The 20,054-nt window shown below is 32.2% G+C and overlaps 1 protein-coding gene and 1 non-coding gene across 3 annotated transcripts; one reads left to right on the top strand and one right to left on the bottom strand.

Annotated features, from left to right (window-relative positions):
* Positions 1 to 1,447: 1,447 nt before the first annotated feature.
* Positions 1,448 to 7,796, bottom strand: LOC131660770 (mitochondrial carrier protein CoAc1-like). Of its 2 annotated transcripts, none has more exons than XM_058930083.1 (7): positions 7,241 to 7,796; positions 6,031 to 6,116; positions 5,736 to 5,943; positions 4,761 to 4,902; positions 4,388 to 4,572; positions 4,154 to 4,282; positions 1,448 to 2,059 (listed from the first exon to the last, which is right to left on the bottom strand). In XM_058930083.1, the coding sequence occupies exons 1-7, from the start codon at positions 7,418 to 7,420 to the stop codon at positions 1,958 to 1,960; spliced, it is 1,032 nt and encodes a 343-aa protein (XP_058786066.1). In that variant the 5' UTR covers positions 7,421 to 7,796; the 3' UTR covers positions 1,448 to 1,957. The 2 variants fall into 2 exon arrangements, with proteins under 2 accessions (XP_058786066.1, XP_058786067.1); XM_058930084.1 differs by having other exon boundaries at positions 7,245 to 7,314.
* An 11,884-nt stretch (positions 7,797 to 19,680) lies between these two features.
* TRNAD-GUC (transfer RNA aspartic acid (anticodon GUC)) lies at positions 19,681 to 19,752 on the top strand. Its single transcript has one exon. It is a non-coding gene; the product is annotated as a tRNA-Asp (tRNA).
* The last annotated feature ends 302 nt before the right edge of the window (positions 19,753 to 20,054 follow it).

The raw sequence follows: 20,054 nt of genomic DNA, 5'->3' as shown, positions 1-20,054 counted from the left end.
TGTCCAAATTAGTTTTTGGCATAAACATGATGCAACTCACTTCGAACAACTTTTTTATATGTATTAGATGCGTCTGGAGATACATCTCCAAAATTGTCATTGATTTAACAAAACTAGCCCAATCAACTTAAAACACCATCAATGATAAGTAATGGTGTTTTTAAAGATACATCTTCAGACTAATTTTTGACCTAAATGAGATGTGACTTAGTTGAAACACCTTTTGTTATGTATATCGAATACATCCGAAAATATCATCTGGTATATGTGAAAGGCAAACCTGAGTTTTTATTGTGTTCATAGTCACGGGGTGGATAAAATAATAATGTGGGTAATTTCATCTAGGTGTAAGTAACTTCATCCGGCTATCTTTGAGAAGGTCTTATCGTGAAAAAGTGAGATACGAACAATAAATGACTCGTTCTAAAACTTATCTATCTTAAATTTGTGACATGAAAGGAGTATATTTCTTTTCCCATTTACTTGATTTCCTTTCCTCTCATTTTACCTATTTTGGGAACCAAACAGAGCAGTGGCCTATCTTAAATTAATGAGAGTAAATTGACTGTCCTTGAGTCATTAGTGTTTGACACCACATTGTAGCAATAATTAAAGGGCAATTGATTAAGTATATTTTGTCTTTCTTCTTTGGTTTTGAGGAGCATTCCTGTGGATACAGCACGGAACAACGACAAGTTCAACAAATAAAGTAAAAAACTGAAAAATGTACAATTTGGCTCATTCTTTTTATCGTATTCAGTTTAGCATGAATTTGGAATTCAAAATAAGGTGACCAGGCAGTACTTATTTCTATCCTGTGTTTTCGAGAAAAGCGAAGCATTCACGTCCGCAACTGCTAGGCTGTTCCTGTACATGTTCTTAGGAATCCAATGACAATATACAAACAAACATAGTATAATATTTCCATTAATATTTCATTGGTTACATGAGACTGAAATTTAAATTTAAGAAACTGACAATAAAAACAAACAAACAAACAAGAGTGCTACAAAGTGGTCAATATTACTTTCCGCGGATCTAGAGTAAAGGGGTTATAAAGAAATTCATTATCAACAAAAAAAGAAGTTATAAAAGTGAGAGGGAAAAGGAAAAAAAGAAAAATATGAGACAGGTAGTCAATGACACAACGTGCAAGGAGATACATTACATTGTTTAGGGTATCCCAACACTAACTCAGCAGAGGTGGGGAGTCAACCCTAATACTATAAGTAATTAAGTAGGTTGAGATATGCGTTGTGACTTTATAATGAAGCCGTGATTTTATTAAACTTTATTCCTTTGATTATGTAAACGATGTAGACTAGCAATAACGATTATTCACACAATCGTAAAAAATTGACGCTGTTGAGCTAGAATTTGCAGTCGACTTTATTAAACTAGAATATATGTTCATGCATAATGTTAACAAGCTTTTTTGCATCCATAGTTTCTAACAAATCTACAAGTTACAGTCACAAGGTTCAAGAAATAATGAAGTAGCAAGATGTAGGAATTCTCCGATAATGTCATAATCAAACTACAGTATTGATTCGCAATGGTTCCTCTAAACAATAGTAATCTGTACAAGTCATATGCAGTGATAATTTCTATAGGAGACATGGGGTCTGTTTTGGATAAACAACTTATTTACATCTTATAGCACAAGTGCTTACAAAAATAAGCACTTATGAATAAGCTTATATAAGCCATTTTTATAGCAAAAAATAGAATAAATTTAAAAGGTTTTTGTGTTATAAGTTGTTCACATAAGTTATTTTGAAGAATTTATAAAAATAAGCTAAAAAAAGTTTTAAAAAATAGTCATAAGCTGTTTTGATCAAGTCTCCCAAATAGTGTCACAAAACTTATGTTAGTAGATAAGCTCAAATAAGTCTATCCAAACAGGCCCATGAGGTCAGTAATGGTAAATTCTTGCCATCACGAGCAAGCACCTAAATTATCCTGCTGAAACTGATTTAGACCTTTGTTGGGGTGGTACATCAAGCCATGTCTTCATCATGTCATATGCGGTGAAGCTGATAGCAGCCGAAGGAACAATCTGGGAACATTCAAGAACAAAACTAAAACACAGTTGCCTTCCAATGAAATGGCTAGGAATTTTCATAAAAAGTTTCAGGAACAAGTCAAAACATAAGCCTATAGTATGTTCTTGTTTTTCAAATTTTAAATGGGTTCCAAAATCCAAACCCACAAGATTCTAAACCCAATGCATAATTTATCCAGTTTCTAAAGTTGATCAAAGAAACAATTACTACTCACTTAAACCATTGTATTCAATTCTAAAGCAAATACTACTTTTAATGTTAAGAAACACTAAGAATATGTTAAGAAACACTAAGAATAGGTAATAAAAAAATGGTTATAATTTAAGGAGGGGTTTTCTCCAGACATTCCCTTCCTTTAACTTCCATGTACCTTATTTCTATTTGATATTTATTTTCTTTTATCTTTTTCTTCTTTGTTGACCAACAAACTCCTACTTGAAGACCGATTTCAAACGATCTTCACATATTGTTCATACAAAATATTCTAGTAGAACAATTAAAATTCAAGTTAAGAAAAACTTCAACATATCGGTTGTCACTGCCTTTGTTAACATGTTTGTTGGATTCTCACTTCCTTGAAATGTTAAATTCTTTGTCAAATTTACTGCAATTGGAGCATTACTGAACAAAACACTCTTCTATTTTGTGAAATCCAACATAGTTAACAATCCCTAAGTCATGGATATAGCGGATACAAAAGATCAGCAAAGAATTGATAAGACTTCAAGGATTGTTAACAGTTGAGTTTCACATAGGAAAAAAGTGTTTAATACAATGATTGTTAGAGAGAGTGCAATAAATCTGATAAAGAATTCAGCATAGTCAATGTGCAATACATCTGATAAAGAATTCAGCATGCACATTGATCTTCGTTATTACTTCATTAAATCTCAGGTTGAGATGCAGTATTAACATTGAGAAAGATTCAAGAAAATGAGAACCCTGCAGACATGTTAACAAAGGCGATGACAATTGACATGCTCAGTTTGTGCTCAACTTCAATTGTATGAACGAGGTGTGAAGATCGACTTAATTCAGTCTTTAAATGGCAGATTGTTGGTTAACAAATGATGAGAAAAAGGAGAGATAAGAAAATAAATACCAAGTAGAAATAAGAGAGGTACAAAGAACAAGCAGGGAATGCATGGAGAGAGGAGAAATTGCAAATAAAAGATGTGTTTCTTTCATTTCTAAATTTAAGAGCCAAATTCCAACAAATAGCAAATTTCACACGAAAGAGGAAGAGAAGAAAATTTCCAGTGACGGAATTGTGAGAAACATTTAGAGAGAAATGTTTCTATGTGTGTGTAACTAGGTTGTGGATTTTGATAGGGTGTGAATGTTTATAAATGCTTTGTACATTTCCCTTTTATTAAAAGAGGTCTACAGTTCCTAGAGATTACTAAGCACGATTGGCGAACTCCGTTATCAGTTTATTTTTATGAAACTTTGCATAGTTTCATAAGCCCCATACTACGCATGTACAGTGTTGTTGATGGCGGAGAGCCAAAATCCCGCCATACCGGCCACTTTTTGACACCGTTATAGTGGATTATGGCGGAAATACTAACAATATCGGCCGATATTCACCATTGCGGCGAGTCCAAAAACCTCTATGTATATCTGCCATAGCGGCCATGGCGCCGCTATTTGATAACACTGCACGGGCATGTTAACTTAATACATTAATGGGCCAAGGGTAAAGGTTTCTCGAGATATAACATCTATAGGCTACTAATTGACTTGCCATATTTATAAAACGGCTACTACTACCTACCACTATAATACAATGACAACAAATACAATATTCAAGCCATTTTATGAAAACCAATTATACGGATGAGCACTCACTCTCAAACAGAGCAGTGCGTTATATAAAAATTTGGTGATTAATATATCTCAAAGTAGTGAACAAGAGATACAACACTAGCATTTTATCAACAGAACCTAGAAAGAGGAATTTCAGCGCATTTTTTTGATCTGCTTATGAAAGTTATAAGAATAGCAAAACTTCATCTATGAAAAGGTAGTCTAAAACAAAGCTAGCATAAAGTTAGATATATCATATATTATAAGACGAGCATTACCCTTATGTAGTTAATGCTCACGCCTGCAAACAACTGCCTCCACCCTTGATTACGAACGATCTTCCTAAGTCCATCTAATGTATTCTTGTATCTGGCATCTCCGTTAGCTGCACTTTGCAAGCTTCCAACCTGCATAAAGAAAATATGAGCAAAACCTCCAAAAAGGGAATAAATGCATATGCTAATGCAACATAGGAGTCCATACCGAAAAAAAATATTGAAAAGCTATAACACCTGCATTTGTCGCTTAACAACGTCCAAAGGGTACGTTAAAGTCTGCCCAAACAATCCAGCAAGAGCTCCACAAGAAAGGCGCATCAAAATGGACTTCTGATGTTCTTCAGGAACATGCATCTTCAATTTCTCATAAGTATAGAACTTCAAACCAGCATATGGAAGAATTCCAGTGAGCGTTGGACCTAATGAGAGAGAAAGGGAAGATTTACAATGAATGTACTAAAAGTTTGTATACCTTAGTAAAATGCAAGAGCTGCTAGCTGAGACATGCTATAAGGAAACATATGTTCTACAAGAAAGAATTCCAACAGAAAGCAATTATGATTGCCATGCATAAAGGTTTTATTGGAAAACTTTGTGACTCACATACCTACACCTCTATAAAGTCCACGAACTCCAGCTTCCTTATAAGCACTCGTAAGTACACCTTTAATCCCATTATGAACAGGACCGATAGATTGAGAGTGAACCCCTTTAATACCATCTTTGAAACATACTTTTGTGTCCACCAACTGTAAAATTAGACAAACAGAGCAGAAACAAGAGTTATAATGAGATTGAAAATTGCATGCAATTTTTTCCTCAAAAATTTCCCCTCGCCACCGATGTATACATTATAAACGGAGCATGGTACAGTTTCACCTCAAACAATAGAAAATGACCTATTTCTTACACCCAATTACTAATGCTAGAATCACAACTTGGAAAATGTATGCTTCAATGAAAATCAAAAACAAAAGGGACTACAAATAGTTCATCAGTTGAAATCCAAGTGGACCAAATTATTTGAAAAAACACAACATGTTCCTCAACAATATTACAAATTAAACTGAACTAATAATCCAAAAATTTCATATTGTGTGTGTGAACCATGTTGTTTCAGTCCCTCTGATTAAAGCAAGCTAAAGCATTCAATGACATTAATATTTTCTTAGTTCCTCTTGAATTGGGAGACTTAATATTTAAAACCTATCTTTTATTATTCTTGTTTATACTAGTTGTACATCGTTCCTTTGAACTGATTAGGATTAAAGGACACACAAAATAACAGAAGGGGAAATAAGAGACTCTCATTACTATACAGAATATCGGAATACTCAAAACACACTCTATAACACTTTCCTATTGGTTGAAATTCAAATGAGTCTCACTGTTTTGGAGTAGATCCCACTAAATAGTGTGGATTCCACATAAAATTGGCGATACTCACGAGTTTCACCAATGTAAGGGAGTCTATTGGATAAAAAATATGGTCTACATGCTAGCATTTCTCATATAGTATTTGTATTAGAGGCTCCAACAAGTCTTTTTTAAAGGTTAAAATATGTCTAAAGGAAATCCTTACCTGATAAGCAAGTTTGGTACGGGCGAGATCTAAGGGGTATGTACATAAAACTGAAGTTCCCCCTGCTGCTGAGCCAGCTAAAAGATCAATAGAAGGACCCGTTCCTAAAATGGGGTAATTGTTAAGGATCCAACTTTTATACCGCTCATATGTCATAAAGTGTAAGGCTGCATATGGAACAATCCGGATAACACTAGCTCCATTTCCTCTGAAACCAACACATATACATAGGTTAACAACACATTCATTGTAAACCAAAAAGAAAAATCATATAATGATGTAATTTGAGTCTTACTTATATAATCCTAGAAACCCTTCATGTTTTAGCAACTTATTCATAGATTGGTAAACACCAAGATTATGGAATCCTCCCGACCTAGTCTGGAAAAAAAGAAAAAATAAACGAAGGTTAGGCACATACAACAACAATGCTAACAATTAAGTCTTATATGCCTTATGTCACTATTACAACTTACAAGCCTCAATGAAGAACACAGTCTTGGAAAAAATAAGGTACAAAGAAAAAAAACACCACCATTGATTATATATTACACAAACCCGGCAATAGACAAACAAGCCAACCTTAAAAGCCAGTGTTTTCAGTTAATCTTTTTCTCTTGAAAAAGGCTCTACTAGTACAGGGAAGTTGAAACAGGTCGGAGGCAATAAGCTCTGATAGTCACTTAATGAGTGAGAAGTTACAAGGATTGTAAATCAAGAACTTCAAGAATCCAGCAAGAGCCATACAAATCAAGGAGCAGAAACTGACTGACAGTTTGACATCTTCAGACAAACAAAAACCATAGCATCACATCACAACATATATATCCTCTTTCTATACGTATAGGCATCAGTAAATCCTCTCTCCCTTATTGTATGGCTCTAGGAGATTATGTGTGTTTAGTTTTGCGGAGACAACAAAAACTGATTTTGATAAATTGAATCTATAAACCAATTTATATTTATATTTCTATGTATTCATGTAAAATTTGGTTAAACAATAAATTCAAGGCTAACAATTAATTGTAGAAGCAAAAGCTTCAAGTTCTAAACCATAAGGGTCTGTTTGTTTGGATTGACTTATTTGAGCTTATCTTAAAGTAAGATTATTCATTAACTTTTTTGAGCTTAATTTTGTAAGTTCTCAAAGATAACTTATGAAAACAATTTATAGCACATATAAAAATGATTTAAATTTATTTTATCTTTTGTTAGAAAAATAGCTTAGACAAGCTTTTTCATAAGTGCTTATTTTGATAAGCACTTCTGGTATAAACTCCAAATAAATTGTTTATCCAAACAGCCCCTAAAGCTAGAACATCAAAACAGGTCAAATCAATTCTAAATCCACATAATCAATTTTACCTACTCCAAAAGTAGAACTACTAAACATACATTCTATCTACCAAAGTTGGAATCCATAAAACTTATATGATACATTTTTAACACAACTAACTACGATATTTCCCATCATTTTTGTAGAAAAAAATAGAAAGGTGGTGTACCTGCCAGAGTATCTTGACCCGTTCTAGAGGTGCAACAGAGCTCTTAGCAAGCGCACCGGCAAATCCACCAGCAATCAACTCCTTAACATAAACAGGAACACGATCCAAACTAGATTCATCCCTCTTAATGGACGCATTCTGCACCAAACCAGCCAGCTTCGAACCTTGAGAAGAATCCATCTTCCAAATTCGATTCAAACCTATCCACTCCGAAAGAAACGCCGAAACCCGAAGAATCGGCTACGTTTACTAGCCAATCCGATTCGGCAACAATTGGATTCATCAACAAACCGAAAACGAGTTTTCCAATCACAACAATAACCTGAGATCGATCGATCGATCACGATTTCAAAAGAGGAGAACGGGTGAGGAAGATGAAGAGAACCCGTTCCGTTCTCCTCTGGTTTTAGGTTTTGTTGTTGTGATTTGATTTTGATTTTGATTCGATTTCGTTACATTTTGTAGTACGTTATGAGTTCGTTGAACCGGCCAATTTTGTTTCGGCAATTATGGTGTAACTTTCGTAGGAAACTGACGTGGGAATAACGACGTGCCTATTTATTCGCTTTCGGCGAAGCACCTCACATGATTTCTGATTTCTTCACGTTTATTCCGCCGCAAATTAAAATATTAGTACTAGTACAATGACCTTGTTATTATTAACTCACCTACCAAATAATGTGAAGGGAACACATACATTACACCATATACTAATCAAGTACAATTAATTTATTCTATTTTATTATAATTAATTAAAATTTACTATAATATTTTAATTATGTTTAATTAATTAACTACCAACATAATCAAGGGTATACCGGTAATATAAATATTAATTAATTTAAAAGTTATTGATTTTTATTTATAATAATAATCAAAATTTAAGATGATTTATTTATATTTATAATAATGATCGGAGGGAGTAATCGTTGACTTATATATTTTTTGAAATAATATTTAATATGACCTACAAAATATGCTAAAAATTATTCTATAAAAAAATGTAATATGTATAACAAAAGAGATATTTATTTAAAGAGTTACAGATTATATGTACATATTTTTATAAAAAATATTATTCTAAATTTACTTATTATTTATATTATAAAACTCTTATTACTAATTAGTAATTACTGATTACTAATTACAAAGCCTAATTCTCAATAAAGAGTATCTCTTTATTATTTTTTTTTAAATTTACTATAAAAATCACTAAAGTTGAATAGAGTGATTTTTTTGTGACCGATTATTTTCCTATTGTGTTACACTCTATTGTTTGTAAGATTCAAGACTATTATGCTTTTTCAGGATTTTGATTTTACTGTAAGTCTTTATTATTATTATTATTATTATTATTATTATTATTATTATTATTATTATTATTATTATTATTATTATTATTATCATTATTATTATTATTATTTATTTATTTATTTATTTATTTTACTGTTTGAGTCATTGAATCTCCTTTCAATTAGATAATTGTATATTTTTTAAATTGTATTTTGCATGCATAAGTCAAAACCTTGTGTCTCAAGTCAATGCGAAATGGTTCAAGTCAATTAGTTAAAATTTGGGATCAACAAATGCATAAATACATAATTCCTATCATATTAACTTTTGATTCAATCATAAACTTCACTTTTCTTTAAAAAATAAATAAATTAAAAGTGTGATTTAAATCAGAGTTATGCATGATTTGAATCATGACATAGTTGTAAAATTCATATTTGTCTCATGCAAGGTTATTCGTATCACGAGTTTTCTGGATTCAAATCAATAGTGATTTTAATTCGAATAACACAAAAGATTGATTCAATTCAAATCTATAATCATTTTTGGGATTTTTGTTCTGGCAAAGTGATTCGAATCATGGAATTTCGTGACTCGACTCAGTTACTCTAATCAAATATGCATAATTTGAGTTTTTAAGTTCTTGATTCAAATCATTCCCTCAATTGGCTCGAATCATCACTTTACTTTTGACTCAAATCTTAAAGGTTTTTTTTTACTCACTTTTAGTGTTTAATCTCCAACACATATATAAATCAAATTCTCTCTCTACCCATAAAGAATCATAATTTTGAAAGATTTTCAAAAATCTTGAAACTAGCTGTCAAATAATACTTTTTACAATTTTCATTTGCATCTGAATTCATCTTTAACCTTTAGCAAGATTACCATGTTTGAGTTACTTCCTAACTCTAAAGGAGTGTGAGATCTATCATAAAGGAGGCTCATTTATTGTTAATGTTTGTGAATTTTTTGAATTTCATATCAAAAATCGAGTTATGCGGTGTAGTTGGAATTGACAATCTAGCAATAGCAAAAAAGAAAATGATCTTTTCTCCATTAAAGACTTTGACAAAACTATTGAAGGTTGGTAGGAACAAAGTTAGGAGTTTATGTTCTTTCATATAGACCAATAAATCGGTAGGGTAGAGTGAAGACTGGTGTGGAATAGAGGCTTGGAACAGATTTTGGAACTGAGTATGTGGATATTCATGACTGGGGGGGATCTTGTGGAATTCAGCTTCGAGAGTTGTATATCTCAGAAGAAGGAAATATTCAACTTGGAGATGTTTAATTGTGTTTTTTATTTTTAGCATTATCTGGTTCATTGATTATACTAAACACACGTTGTAAAATTGTCAAATAGTGAAAGACTACAAAATTTCAATGATTCGCCAATTGAGACTAGATTAGGCGAAAAGCAAGGACGAACGCGTAGAACAAATATAAACACCAATGCATTATTCTTTATCCCTCTCTTTAATTTTTTATATATAGGAGTTACCGCATTACCGCATTTAATTTTTTTTCAACGATTTATCACTTGGTGTCTTTTCTAGATTCCATGTTTTTCTTTGTTAATTAGTAATTCTCAAAATCTTTGTTATCAATAAACAAGAATGGGAAATAATAGAAAAAGGAAATATTTCATTGATAGTAAAAAAACAAGACAACAAATACAACTATTCCACATATTCAAACTTCTCAGTCCACTCAACTTCAACATTATTCCTAACTATCCCTAGTTTAAAGAAAAGTTCAGAAAAAACTCTTCCATATGGTACGAGGAAAGTCATTTGCTCCTAAGAAATTCATATTATTTCCTTCAAGAAGTTGAAAATAGTAAGAGGAAGATTAACTCTAATGTTGTAGGTGAGAAAGCACAAGAGATGTTTGTCATACCAAGTGTTTTCAATTGTTTCTCTCCTAGGTGGAGATTTGCTACTAGAAGTTGAAACCAAAATTTTCCAATTGAGTAGGCATTTTTTAATTGATAATGTTCAACACAATTACCTGTCTCTTCACTAGGTGGCAAACAGCATGCCCCCCGTTTAGGCCAGGCCCGCCCCACAAAAGCCAGCAAAAAATAGGGTGGGACGGACATAGTTGAGGATGTGAGCCTAAAACCCAGGCCCTCCCTGCAAAAAAATGAGGGCGGGGCGGGAAAAGCCTGCAGGCATTGTACCTTTTAAGCCTAAAAACACAAAAGTTTATGTAAATGACCATGCCCGAAAAAGCCCGCGAAAAAAATGGGGCGGGACGGGGCTGACACATTAGAGAGTGAGGACATAAATCTTTGCCCCCGCCCCCTGCACTAAAGTGCGGGCAAAACGGACATGCCCAATGGGTCGAACCCGTTTTACCACCCATACTCTTGACAGTTAATTTTCATAGCAATCAATGATTGAGTAATGAAGAAATAAGAGTCATTGGCATAGGACTGAATGACTTCATCATGACCAACTGACACAACGAAAGCATTCATTTAGAACTCTTTAACGAGATTAGTGTATATGAGGCCATGTAGAATGTGAAAGTAATCATTCAACATTTGTTTGTTAACAGTTTTCCTTAGTTCAAAATGATTGAAATCACAAAACTTTTCATTGATAAGGAAAAAAGATTTGCGTCCATTTTTGAATAAAAAAAGACTTTGAAACAAAGAAACAAGACACAAGAGTTTGAAATGAGACATTTAAAATACGAAAAGAATTTGAAACAAGGTTTGAAGATACAAAGAGTTTGAAATGAGACGTTTAAATAGCTTAAAATCCTCCTTGAAAATCCAAAAGAGATGTTACGACTTGAATATAGATGATCATTACTATTCCAGTGATATGATTCTAATGCATGCGCGCCATATTTTAATTAGTTTTTAAAACAACATATTACCTCGAACTTTCGCATAACCGAGGGGAAAAAACTGGAACCTCTCTTTTTGCACCTCGGTTTTCCTAAAAACCGAGGGGATAATTTAGCGTTAAAATTGAAGATATTTATCATCGTCCTTAATCAAATCATTGTCGTCCATTTCATGACTATCAATGCTCAAGACACTAACATTAGTGATCCACGTGAAACATAAATAACTTCCATTATAAAAACATTGAATATAAAAAATTGATAATGAAACATCATGAAGCCCTTGAAAATATCCTACATTTTAAGGTTTACAAAAGTGTTTGCCATGAAGAGTTCTCTATGATCCATGTGCAAGACCCTTTAGCAAAATTCTCACAAAGCTTGATCTTGATGTAAGACCCTACTGTGAAACTAATAAGAAAGGTCAAAGAAGATAAATTGTGTCACATAATGATTAAAAATAATGAATTGACATATTTTACATGTTCCTTACTCTAACACTCATTCATGTTGTCAGTTTCTTTCCCATCCTGAACATAGTTCCCTGAGTAGTTGAGCTTCAAAATTGGGTCTAAAGAAGTATCATTAGTCTTTGCATCTAATCCTTTGTCCCACAGTAGTTTGATGTAAAGGATATGAATCAAAATAACCGTAGAAGCTAGTTGAACACAATGAAAGCATAAATGGAAGCTAAAACCAAAATATTAGTCTTATAAAATGTAATACAACAATGAACAATTAGTATTACCAATTTCTTTAGCCGCCCTCTACTCCACGATCTCTTTACTTTCCTTATCTTTCTTGCTTTGAATTTCACTTGATATTCTATCATTTTGATCCTAATCCGTTAACATTAAACAAATTTATTCAGACATTCCCCAAAAAACATAAGGTTAAAAAGGTATTTTGTGAGTCCAAGAACTCTTTTGATTATGCCTAATGATTTTGCAAGTGGTTGTGTTAGTAGATATTGTGATAGAAAAACTCTCCATATTCAATAGAAAAAGCAGAAAGAGTAAGCACACCTTTTGAAACCCATGAATTCTTTGACACATTGTTTAAGATTTATAGTGTTGTTTGGTAAGCTATTTTTTTACCTGGTGCCTTGCATGCCATATGAAAATAAATAAGTTATGAATTGAGGATATTTTGTAAAAACTAAAGTAAATAAGTTATTATGAATTGATATTTGAATTAATTTGATTCAAAATACACAAGGGTGAAGTGAAGCCAACAGGGGTGTTAAATGTTATCTAATTGTTTTAGACTTGAATTATTTCCCTATAATAATCAAACAATTAAAAAGTGCATAAATTAAATTCAAATAAATGAATGATTTTATAGATACAATTGGTTGAACTCGTAAGAATGTTCCTGACAATCTTGAAGAGGATGAGAAACGTAAGATAGGGGATGACCAATTGGACGATCAAGTTTTTTAATTAATAATTAATTTCCTTATTACTTTATGAATTAATTACCATGACCAATTTAAATGGAAAAACGATGAAAATCACATAATTATAAATTCAAAAAAATGAAACTAAAGTATCAAAATCAACCTTATTACCTTCTTGCATTTTCCTTCAAGAGGATGAGAAACAAGCAAACCTGGCTTACGACTTTGAGTTTCTGCTTACCGCTTTAGCTAGTGCTTCGACAATGATTGATTCAGATTCGAAGTATGACTCGGACTCAAATTTAGAGTCTGATTCTGGTGAAGAAAATCGATCGAGAAATAAAAGAAAAATAAAAAGGGATTCCGAAGACGGAGAGAAGGAAAAAGTACAAGGTTAGAAAGATGAATAACAACATCAAGATGCGGTTAAGCTGTATAAAAAGGGGAAGAAAAATTATTATGGATTGAGGACATTTCATGGGAAGCCTTCTTCTTGTTTGATGTATGAGCTTGCTCATTTTCAGAGGATGAATGCAAAGAGAAAGAAAGAAACCGGAGAGAGAAAGGTTAATTGAAATAAGTGGGAAGGAAATGTGTATTTGGTTTAAGGGAGAAAGGGAACGAGTAGAAAAATGACACGTGGGTAGATAAGACAATTGAGTGTACAAAGCAATTTGATTTAGTCAATCACGAAAAAGGACATAATTTATTCAAAAATAATTTTGCAAGGAAGGATAAATTAGAGAGAGCTTTTGAACGTTTTATTCTTAGTTAGATAGTTGATAATCAATTCTTTATAACTGTCATCAATTTTTAATGAAGTCTCTTTGTTACATATTTATACTTTTTGTCTAAAAACTTTTATTTAAAAAAAAAATATTCCTACAAAATTTAAGAATAAACATTTTTAATGCTGTATCCACATCAAAATATTTTTAAATAAAAAAAGGTTTATGAAAATATTTGCATTGTCTAAAGTTCCAATTTAATATGAATATACAATTACAACCCAAAGTTGTTCATCTCAAGTGTTGTGATTGTGAATGATTATATATCTTTACTATAATGGTTCTCTAGAAAAACAAACATGAAACATGACTACCAACATAAATGGCCTTTTGAATCTATCCGAATGAGAAATTAATGAACTTCATTTATGCACTAACTAAGAAACACAAGAAAACAAAATAAAAAAAATATTATTTGTTACTATTGATTATGTCTTCTTGTGCTTGAGATTGTGCTACACACAATGCGTCAGGATCAAGAAAAGAATACTGTCTAGAAATAGTGCTATAACTTTTAGGATGATAAGCTGAGATTTTCTTCCCTTTTCCTTCAAAAATGACAGGATCATTTTCACCATCAGGAACACATTTATCACCTAATATAATTGTTTTCATCCAAACAGATTCTTCTGTTTTTGGCTTCACTTTATTTATATCCTCCTTTATTTGATCCCAATTTTTTGCCAATGACAAATTTCTCGACAAAGTTGGCATTTTTATGCTTAAACTAAACGAAGTCCTTCGTTCTGAAGTTACCCTTTTCATATTATTGTATGAAAATGATTCTTTTGGTTGTAACATTGATGGTGGAAGGGGTAACTCTTTTATCAAAAACTCATTATTTTCTGTTTCTTGTTTTTGTTCAACAGGATGAGACTTTTCATGTTCTGGTTCGTGTTCATGTTCATGTCCGTGTTGTGGTGATATTGATGGACTAGTTTCATTAGAATCTTTTGATATATCTAATGGTTGAGCTTGGGGTGGATTTGGTTGCGATTTTCTTAGGAATCGAACACTGCATATAGTTGTGATTATGGCAATGGTAGCAACAAAACTTGCTAAGAAAAATGAGAGTTGAAGAAATGGATGTATTAATATGATGTTATCAAGAGGGGATCTTCTTCCCATGACAAACAAACATTCAATTTCTGTGTTTTGAGGACTGAGAAGGTTTCATATGCCTGCAAAGTCCTAAAGGAAAATTAGAAGTGTGAGAACAAATAACAAGATTTTGCATTCTTTGGTTTCGAAAAAGGAATCCGAAGTTGACTGCATGAATTTAGGAGTTTTGGATGGGATAAAAACTTGTGTTTCTAATTTTGGTTTTAACACTCATTTTCCTTGAAAAAATGCTAAAAATACTAGTGTAAAAATGACAAGAGGTAATGAGAAAAAATGTTTCATTAATTAAATTATGTTATTAATGAAAAGAAATAGGTTCCAATTAGTTTTAATTAGTCCTTGGAAAAGTTAAAAATACCATTGTAAAAATGAAAAGAGGTTATGAGAATAAGCCCCACATAAAGACACATTTGAATTTATCCACCCTTTTGGTCTTCTTAATCTGTGTTAGGTTGTCAAGCATCAATGTTTCTCCTTTCAATACTTCTACACACTTCTGATGTATTGGTATTACTTGCATATTTACCTTCCATAATCGGAAGTTGCTGTTTCCAAAAAACTTCCTGATGTCTTATTTGGAATCCATTGTGCTCACTTGTAAATTTAACGCTTTCACCTACTGTGGGCGCCACTTCTTGCGAAAAATTAATTGAATAATTCAAAGTTCAAATACACTCAGACTTTGACGTGTGGAGCAAAGAACAACGAGAATCATCCAAATTACTTCAAGCAACAAAAAATATTGTAGTCGATGTTAGAATAATAACCAATATAAAATATTAAAGATAAACAAAAGTAAATGACAATGAACACGACCGATCTTTGTTAACGCAATTTGGTCAATGGTGTCTACCTTTACGACTATAGAGCAACTATAGTTCTCTTTATTTATGTTTTGTGAATTCATTGGATTACAATGTTACAAGCCATATATATAATAATAGGGGTCAATTTATCTAAAATTATAATTCTCAGTTTCCCTCAACAAACAATTATCTCTAGCCATAATTATCTCAACAATATAAGCTATACTCTCAACAATCCATAATTATCTCAACAATCCATAATTGTCTCAACAATATGAGTTATACTTAACAATCTTCACTTATGCAAATATCAAACCCTTATGAGACTTACTGCAAACTAGAAACTAGGGAGGTACGCATCCTACTTAGCACTGAGAAACATGTAACAAATTCAAGCAATGCCCGAACTTGTTACTGATGTATGTCTTGGTCAACATATCAGTTGCATTCACTGAAGTATATGCAAGTAACTCTATGATCTTGTGAAACCTCTCATCAATATGCTTGGTCTTGTCACGATACAATTGATTCTTTGCCAAATAAATGACACTCTTACTATCACAATGCAACTAAACTCTACCATGCTCAACAACTAATTCTCTCACCAATATTGTAAGTCATAAGGCTTCTTTGGAAGCTTCACTTACCTCCGTGTACTATGCTTCATTTGTCGACATAGCTACTATGGATTGAAATGATGATTTCCAAAAAATAGGCCCTCTTGCTAAAGTAAAGCCGTACTTGATTGTAGATCTTCTATAATCCCTATAACCATCATAGTCTGAACCAACATATTATAAAAATGAAGGATCATCTTATTCAATGTTAAACATAATACCATAACTCATAGTACCCTTAAAATACCTGAAATTTCACTTGACTGCTTCCCAATGACGTTTTCCTGGTTTAGACATTAACTTACAAACTTTACTTACAGCTTGTGCCAAATCTGGTTTAGTTCAGAACATAACATACATTTACTAATTAACAATAATGGCATAAGGGATCTTTGACACATACTCAGCTTTTGCATCTTTCTTTGGACACTGATCTAATGAGAGTTTAAAGTGATTCCTAATAGAGTACTCACATCCTTCATATTACTCTTGTCAAACTTGTCTAGCACCTTTTCAAAATAGCTTTCTTGAAAGATCCATATTTTTCTAGCACTTTTATCCTTCTGAATTTCCATACCATGAATATTCTTATTAGCACCTAAATGTTTCGTATCAAACTCTTATTCGAACATGATTTTCAGACATTTACATCATGTAAATGATTAGCAGAAATCAACATATCATCAACATATAATAGTATAAAAATAAAAGAGTCATCATCAAGGCTCGTAACATAAGCACAACAATCATACTCACACCTTTTGTAGTCAATCTTAAGAATGTATGAATCAAAGCGCTTGTACAGTTGACTTTGAGACTAATTTAAACGATACAAATACTTCTTCAACGACACTTGTTAAAAAAGTAAGTATTTTCTTTATCGTTTCCACAGGGATTAGTGCGATACTATCACCGTTCTACAGTTAAATTTGTTTTGAGCTAAGATTTGGTAAAAGTTTGGTGACATGAAATTTAGATTACATAACAATTAAACAAAATAGTAGCTAGGGTTTACAAAACGATTTGTGAAAAATGTGCCAAGATTAGTTTTCATTAGCTTGCTTCATACGTACTCGATTAACCATGCATATGAATTTATCAATGATTAATACAATCACATATCCTCTTGATACCGTTTATCTCTAAAGCAATATCGTGAATATTATCATATTAACTATCGGATGAGCTCTCATGCCAACAATCAACATGATAATCTTACAAGCTTGATACAAGTGATTATCAACTCACAAATCTATCTATAGAGTTTGTTTATTGATAGATGAATATCTTTTAGGTCAAGGTTTGAAACATATCTCTTAATAGTGATTCAAAACAACAAATAGAACATGAATAACAAGATATTTACCATATATTAATCATCAACCAAGTTCATACACAAAAGATTATTAGTTTTACATATTTATAAACTAACTACCTCTAATATAGACACAAGAAGGTGTTTAGCTCTCCATAGCCATGGAAGCTTCAACAACAAGGAACATGACAAGATTTGCTAGCATCAAACTCAAAGAAGATGAAGATGGATGCTTAGAAAATCTTGAGTTTCTCTTGGTTTTCTTTGTATTTCTCCTCTCTCTTGCCCTAGGTTGTTGTTCTTCAAAAGTATGATATGAAAACTAGATAATCACAAAAATATCTACCCCAAGTGCCTAAATTATAAGTGGTCAAAAATTAGCTCCGCTAAGTGGGCTAGGTCCGCTAAGCGGACTACACAGAATATATGAAAACTAAACAGAGTCCGTTTAGCGAGATAGGTCCGCTAAGCGGACACAAAATCTTGGTTCGCCTCTGTCTTGCGTTGTATGAAGCGCACTTGAAGCTGGCTTGTGAATTGAAATCTTCATTAAGCGCGTTGGAGCTCCACTTAGCGGTTACCGGACTTGCTAAAATACAACTACTTTCTTTTGCTTCCAAGCCTCCTTCTAAGCTCATTCCTTCCACACTTTCCATACTACTCTTGCCAAAAGATTAAATACCTATAAAAAGTAAAGAAAAATCATAAATCTTACTATTTACAATCAAAACAAAATCTTATTTCTTTACCAAAGTATCATGCCAAAATGAATCAAAACTTGGGAAAAGAGTTGAGAAATACCACAAAATCTATGAACAAAATAGGTACAAATTGGATTCTAACAACATTGAACCCCTCCATGTATATTTTCACATCTAGATAACTGTGAAGAAATGTTGTATACACATCCTTTTGCTCTAAATTCATGTCTTGATTGGCTACCAAGGCTAATACTACACTGGTAGAAGTATGTAATTTGGCGACAGGAGAGAAAATCTCATCATAATCAACCCCCTTCTATTATGAGTATCCCTTCTATTTGTTTTCAAAGATGGCTTGCAGAAGCGCTTCGGGATCGACTTGCGTCTATTCCAAACTGCTATTGGTAGAATCAGATATGCGGTTAAACCTTTAATAAATGTGAGAAATACTAAAGATGAAAAGTAGCTTGAATCAATTGGTTTGTGAAAAATATTTGTTTGAACAATTAAACACTACTTTCAATGAAATATAATTGACAAATTGACTTGGTCAATTTATCGATCACTTGTTGTGCAAATGTTGTTATGCACAAACAATTTCACAAACAGTCGGCGTGCAATTGTTAGCAAGTCAATGTGATCTAAGTGTGGTTGATTGTGAAATCCAATTGCAATTAACAATTGCAGTTCTCTATACAAAAACAATTTTGTATCACAATTTAACACTTAGAACTATTATCGAGTTAACAATTATATACCAATATCATTAGCAAATAATAGAGAAGTAAGGAGAGAGGATCACAAAGATTTATTTAGACAATTTCCCCATCGATCTTGCTAAAGATATGTCTGCCCAATTCCAAACGGATATTGAGTTAGTTTTTATTATTTTACAAATTATTATTAAAAGAGAAGTTAAAGCAATCAATAAACATTATTAAATTTTTAACATGTGCAATATTTGATTCATTAATATTAATGTTAGTTCTTTATTTATTTTATTTGGAAGTTTTTTGAACATTATTTTATTTTAAAAAAAATGCATGACATGCATATTTTGTAACTTTATTGATAGTATTTTGTACTAATGAGATTATAATTTTATTAGTTTTTTTTAGTGCGTTGTTTAATTATTTAAATTCAAATAGATTATATTCTTTTTGTTTAATGAATTTTTTGGTGACTAATAAGATTTATTTATAGTAGTGTTGGTGCTATTTTATTAAAAAAATAATAGATTATTATAAGGAGTTTATGTTAGAAGTTAGAGTAATGGTTGAATATGGATGTAAAATTGGGTGGAAGAATGTTGTTAGTCGGAATGCATAATGATGTAGTGGTGGTAGTAGTGAGTATTCATTAATTGGAGATTATTTTGAAGGTAACAAACAGTATGAAATGAAACAAAAAAGTAAACACACGGATGAGAATGAGATAATGTAAGGGAACTTAGCCAGAGCCACAAAAGTGTTATCTTGATGATGATGGTTTGCATAAAATATATTAATAAAAAACGATAGAAAAAACAAATAATTGAGTCGTTGTAGTATAGTGGTAAGTATTCCCGCCTGTCACGCGGGTGACCCGGGTTCGATCCCCGGCAACGGCGAATTTTTTTCGTTTTCATCTCCGAATACGACGTCGTTTAGCGTTTTTCCTTTCATTTTTCGTTTTCATTTTCATCTCCAAACACGACGTCGTTTAGCGTTTTTCCTTTTTCATCTTTACACGCTACGTCGTTTACGTGCTAGCTTATTTGTTTTTGTTTTTTGTAAATTCGTTCTGGGCCGTGGGTTCTCTCATTATTGTATTATGGTTTATTGCTTATTTATTAGGTGGTGCACCTGTGTAATATGAAAATTATATATTTACATTATGTTATAATTAAATTTTAATTAAATTATAAAAATA

Source organism: Vicia villosa, linkage group LG3 (genome assembly GCF_029867415.1).
Source record: "Vicia villosa cultivar HV-30 ecotype Madison, WI linkage group LG3, Vvil1.0, whole genome shotgun sequence".
Lineage (NCBI taxonomy): Eukaryota > Viridiplantae > Streptophyta > Magnoliopsida > Fabales > Fabaceae > Vicia > Vicia villosa.
This window is presented reverse-complemented; position numbering and strand designations above follow the sequence as displayed.

Excerpts from the sequence above, each read along its gene's own strand:
- LOC131660770 (XM_058930083.1), bottom strand. The coding sequence starts at position 7,420 with ATGGATTCTTCTCAAGGTTCGAAGCTGGCTGGTTTGGTGCAGAATGCG. Across the intron at positions 5,944-6,030 it reads GGGTTTCTAGGATTATATAA|AGGAAATGGAGCTAGTGTTA; the intron begins GTAAGACTCAAA and ends TGTTGGTTTCAG. Across the intron at positions 2,060-4,153 it reads TGAGCATTAACTACATAAGG|ATTGTTCCTTCGGCTGCTAT; the intron begins GTAATGCTCGTC and ends GAATGTTCCCAG.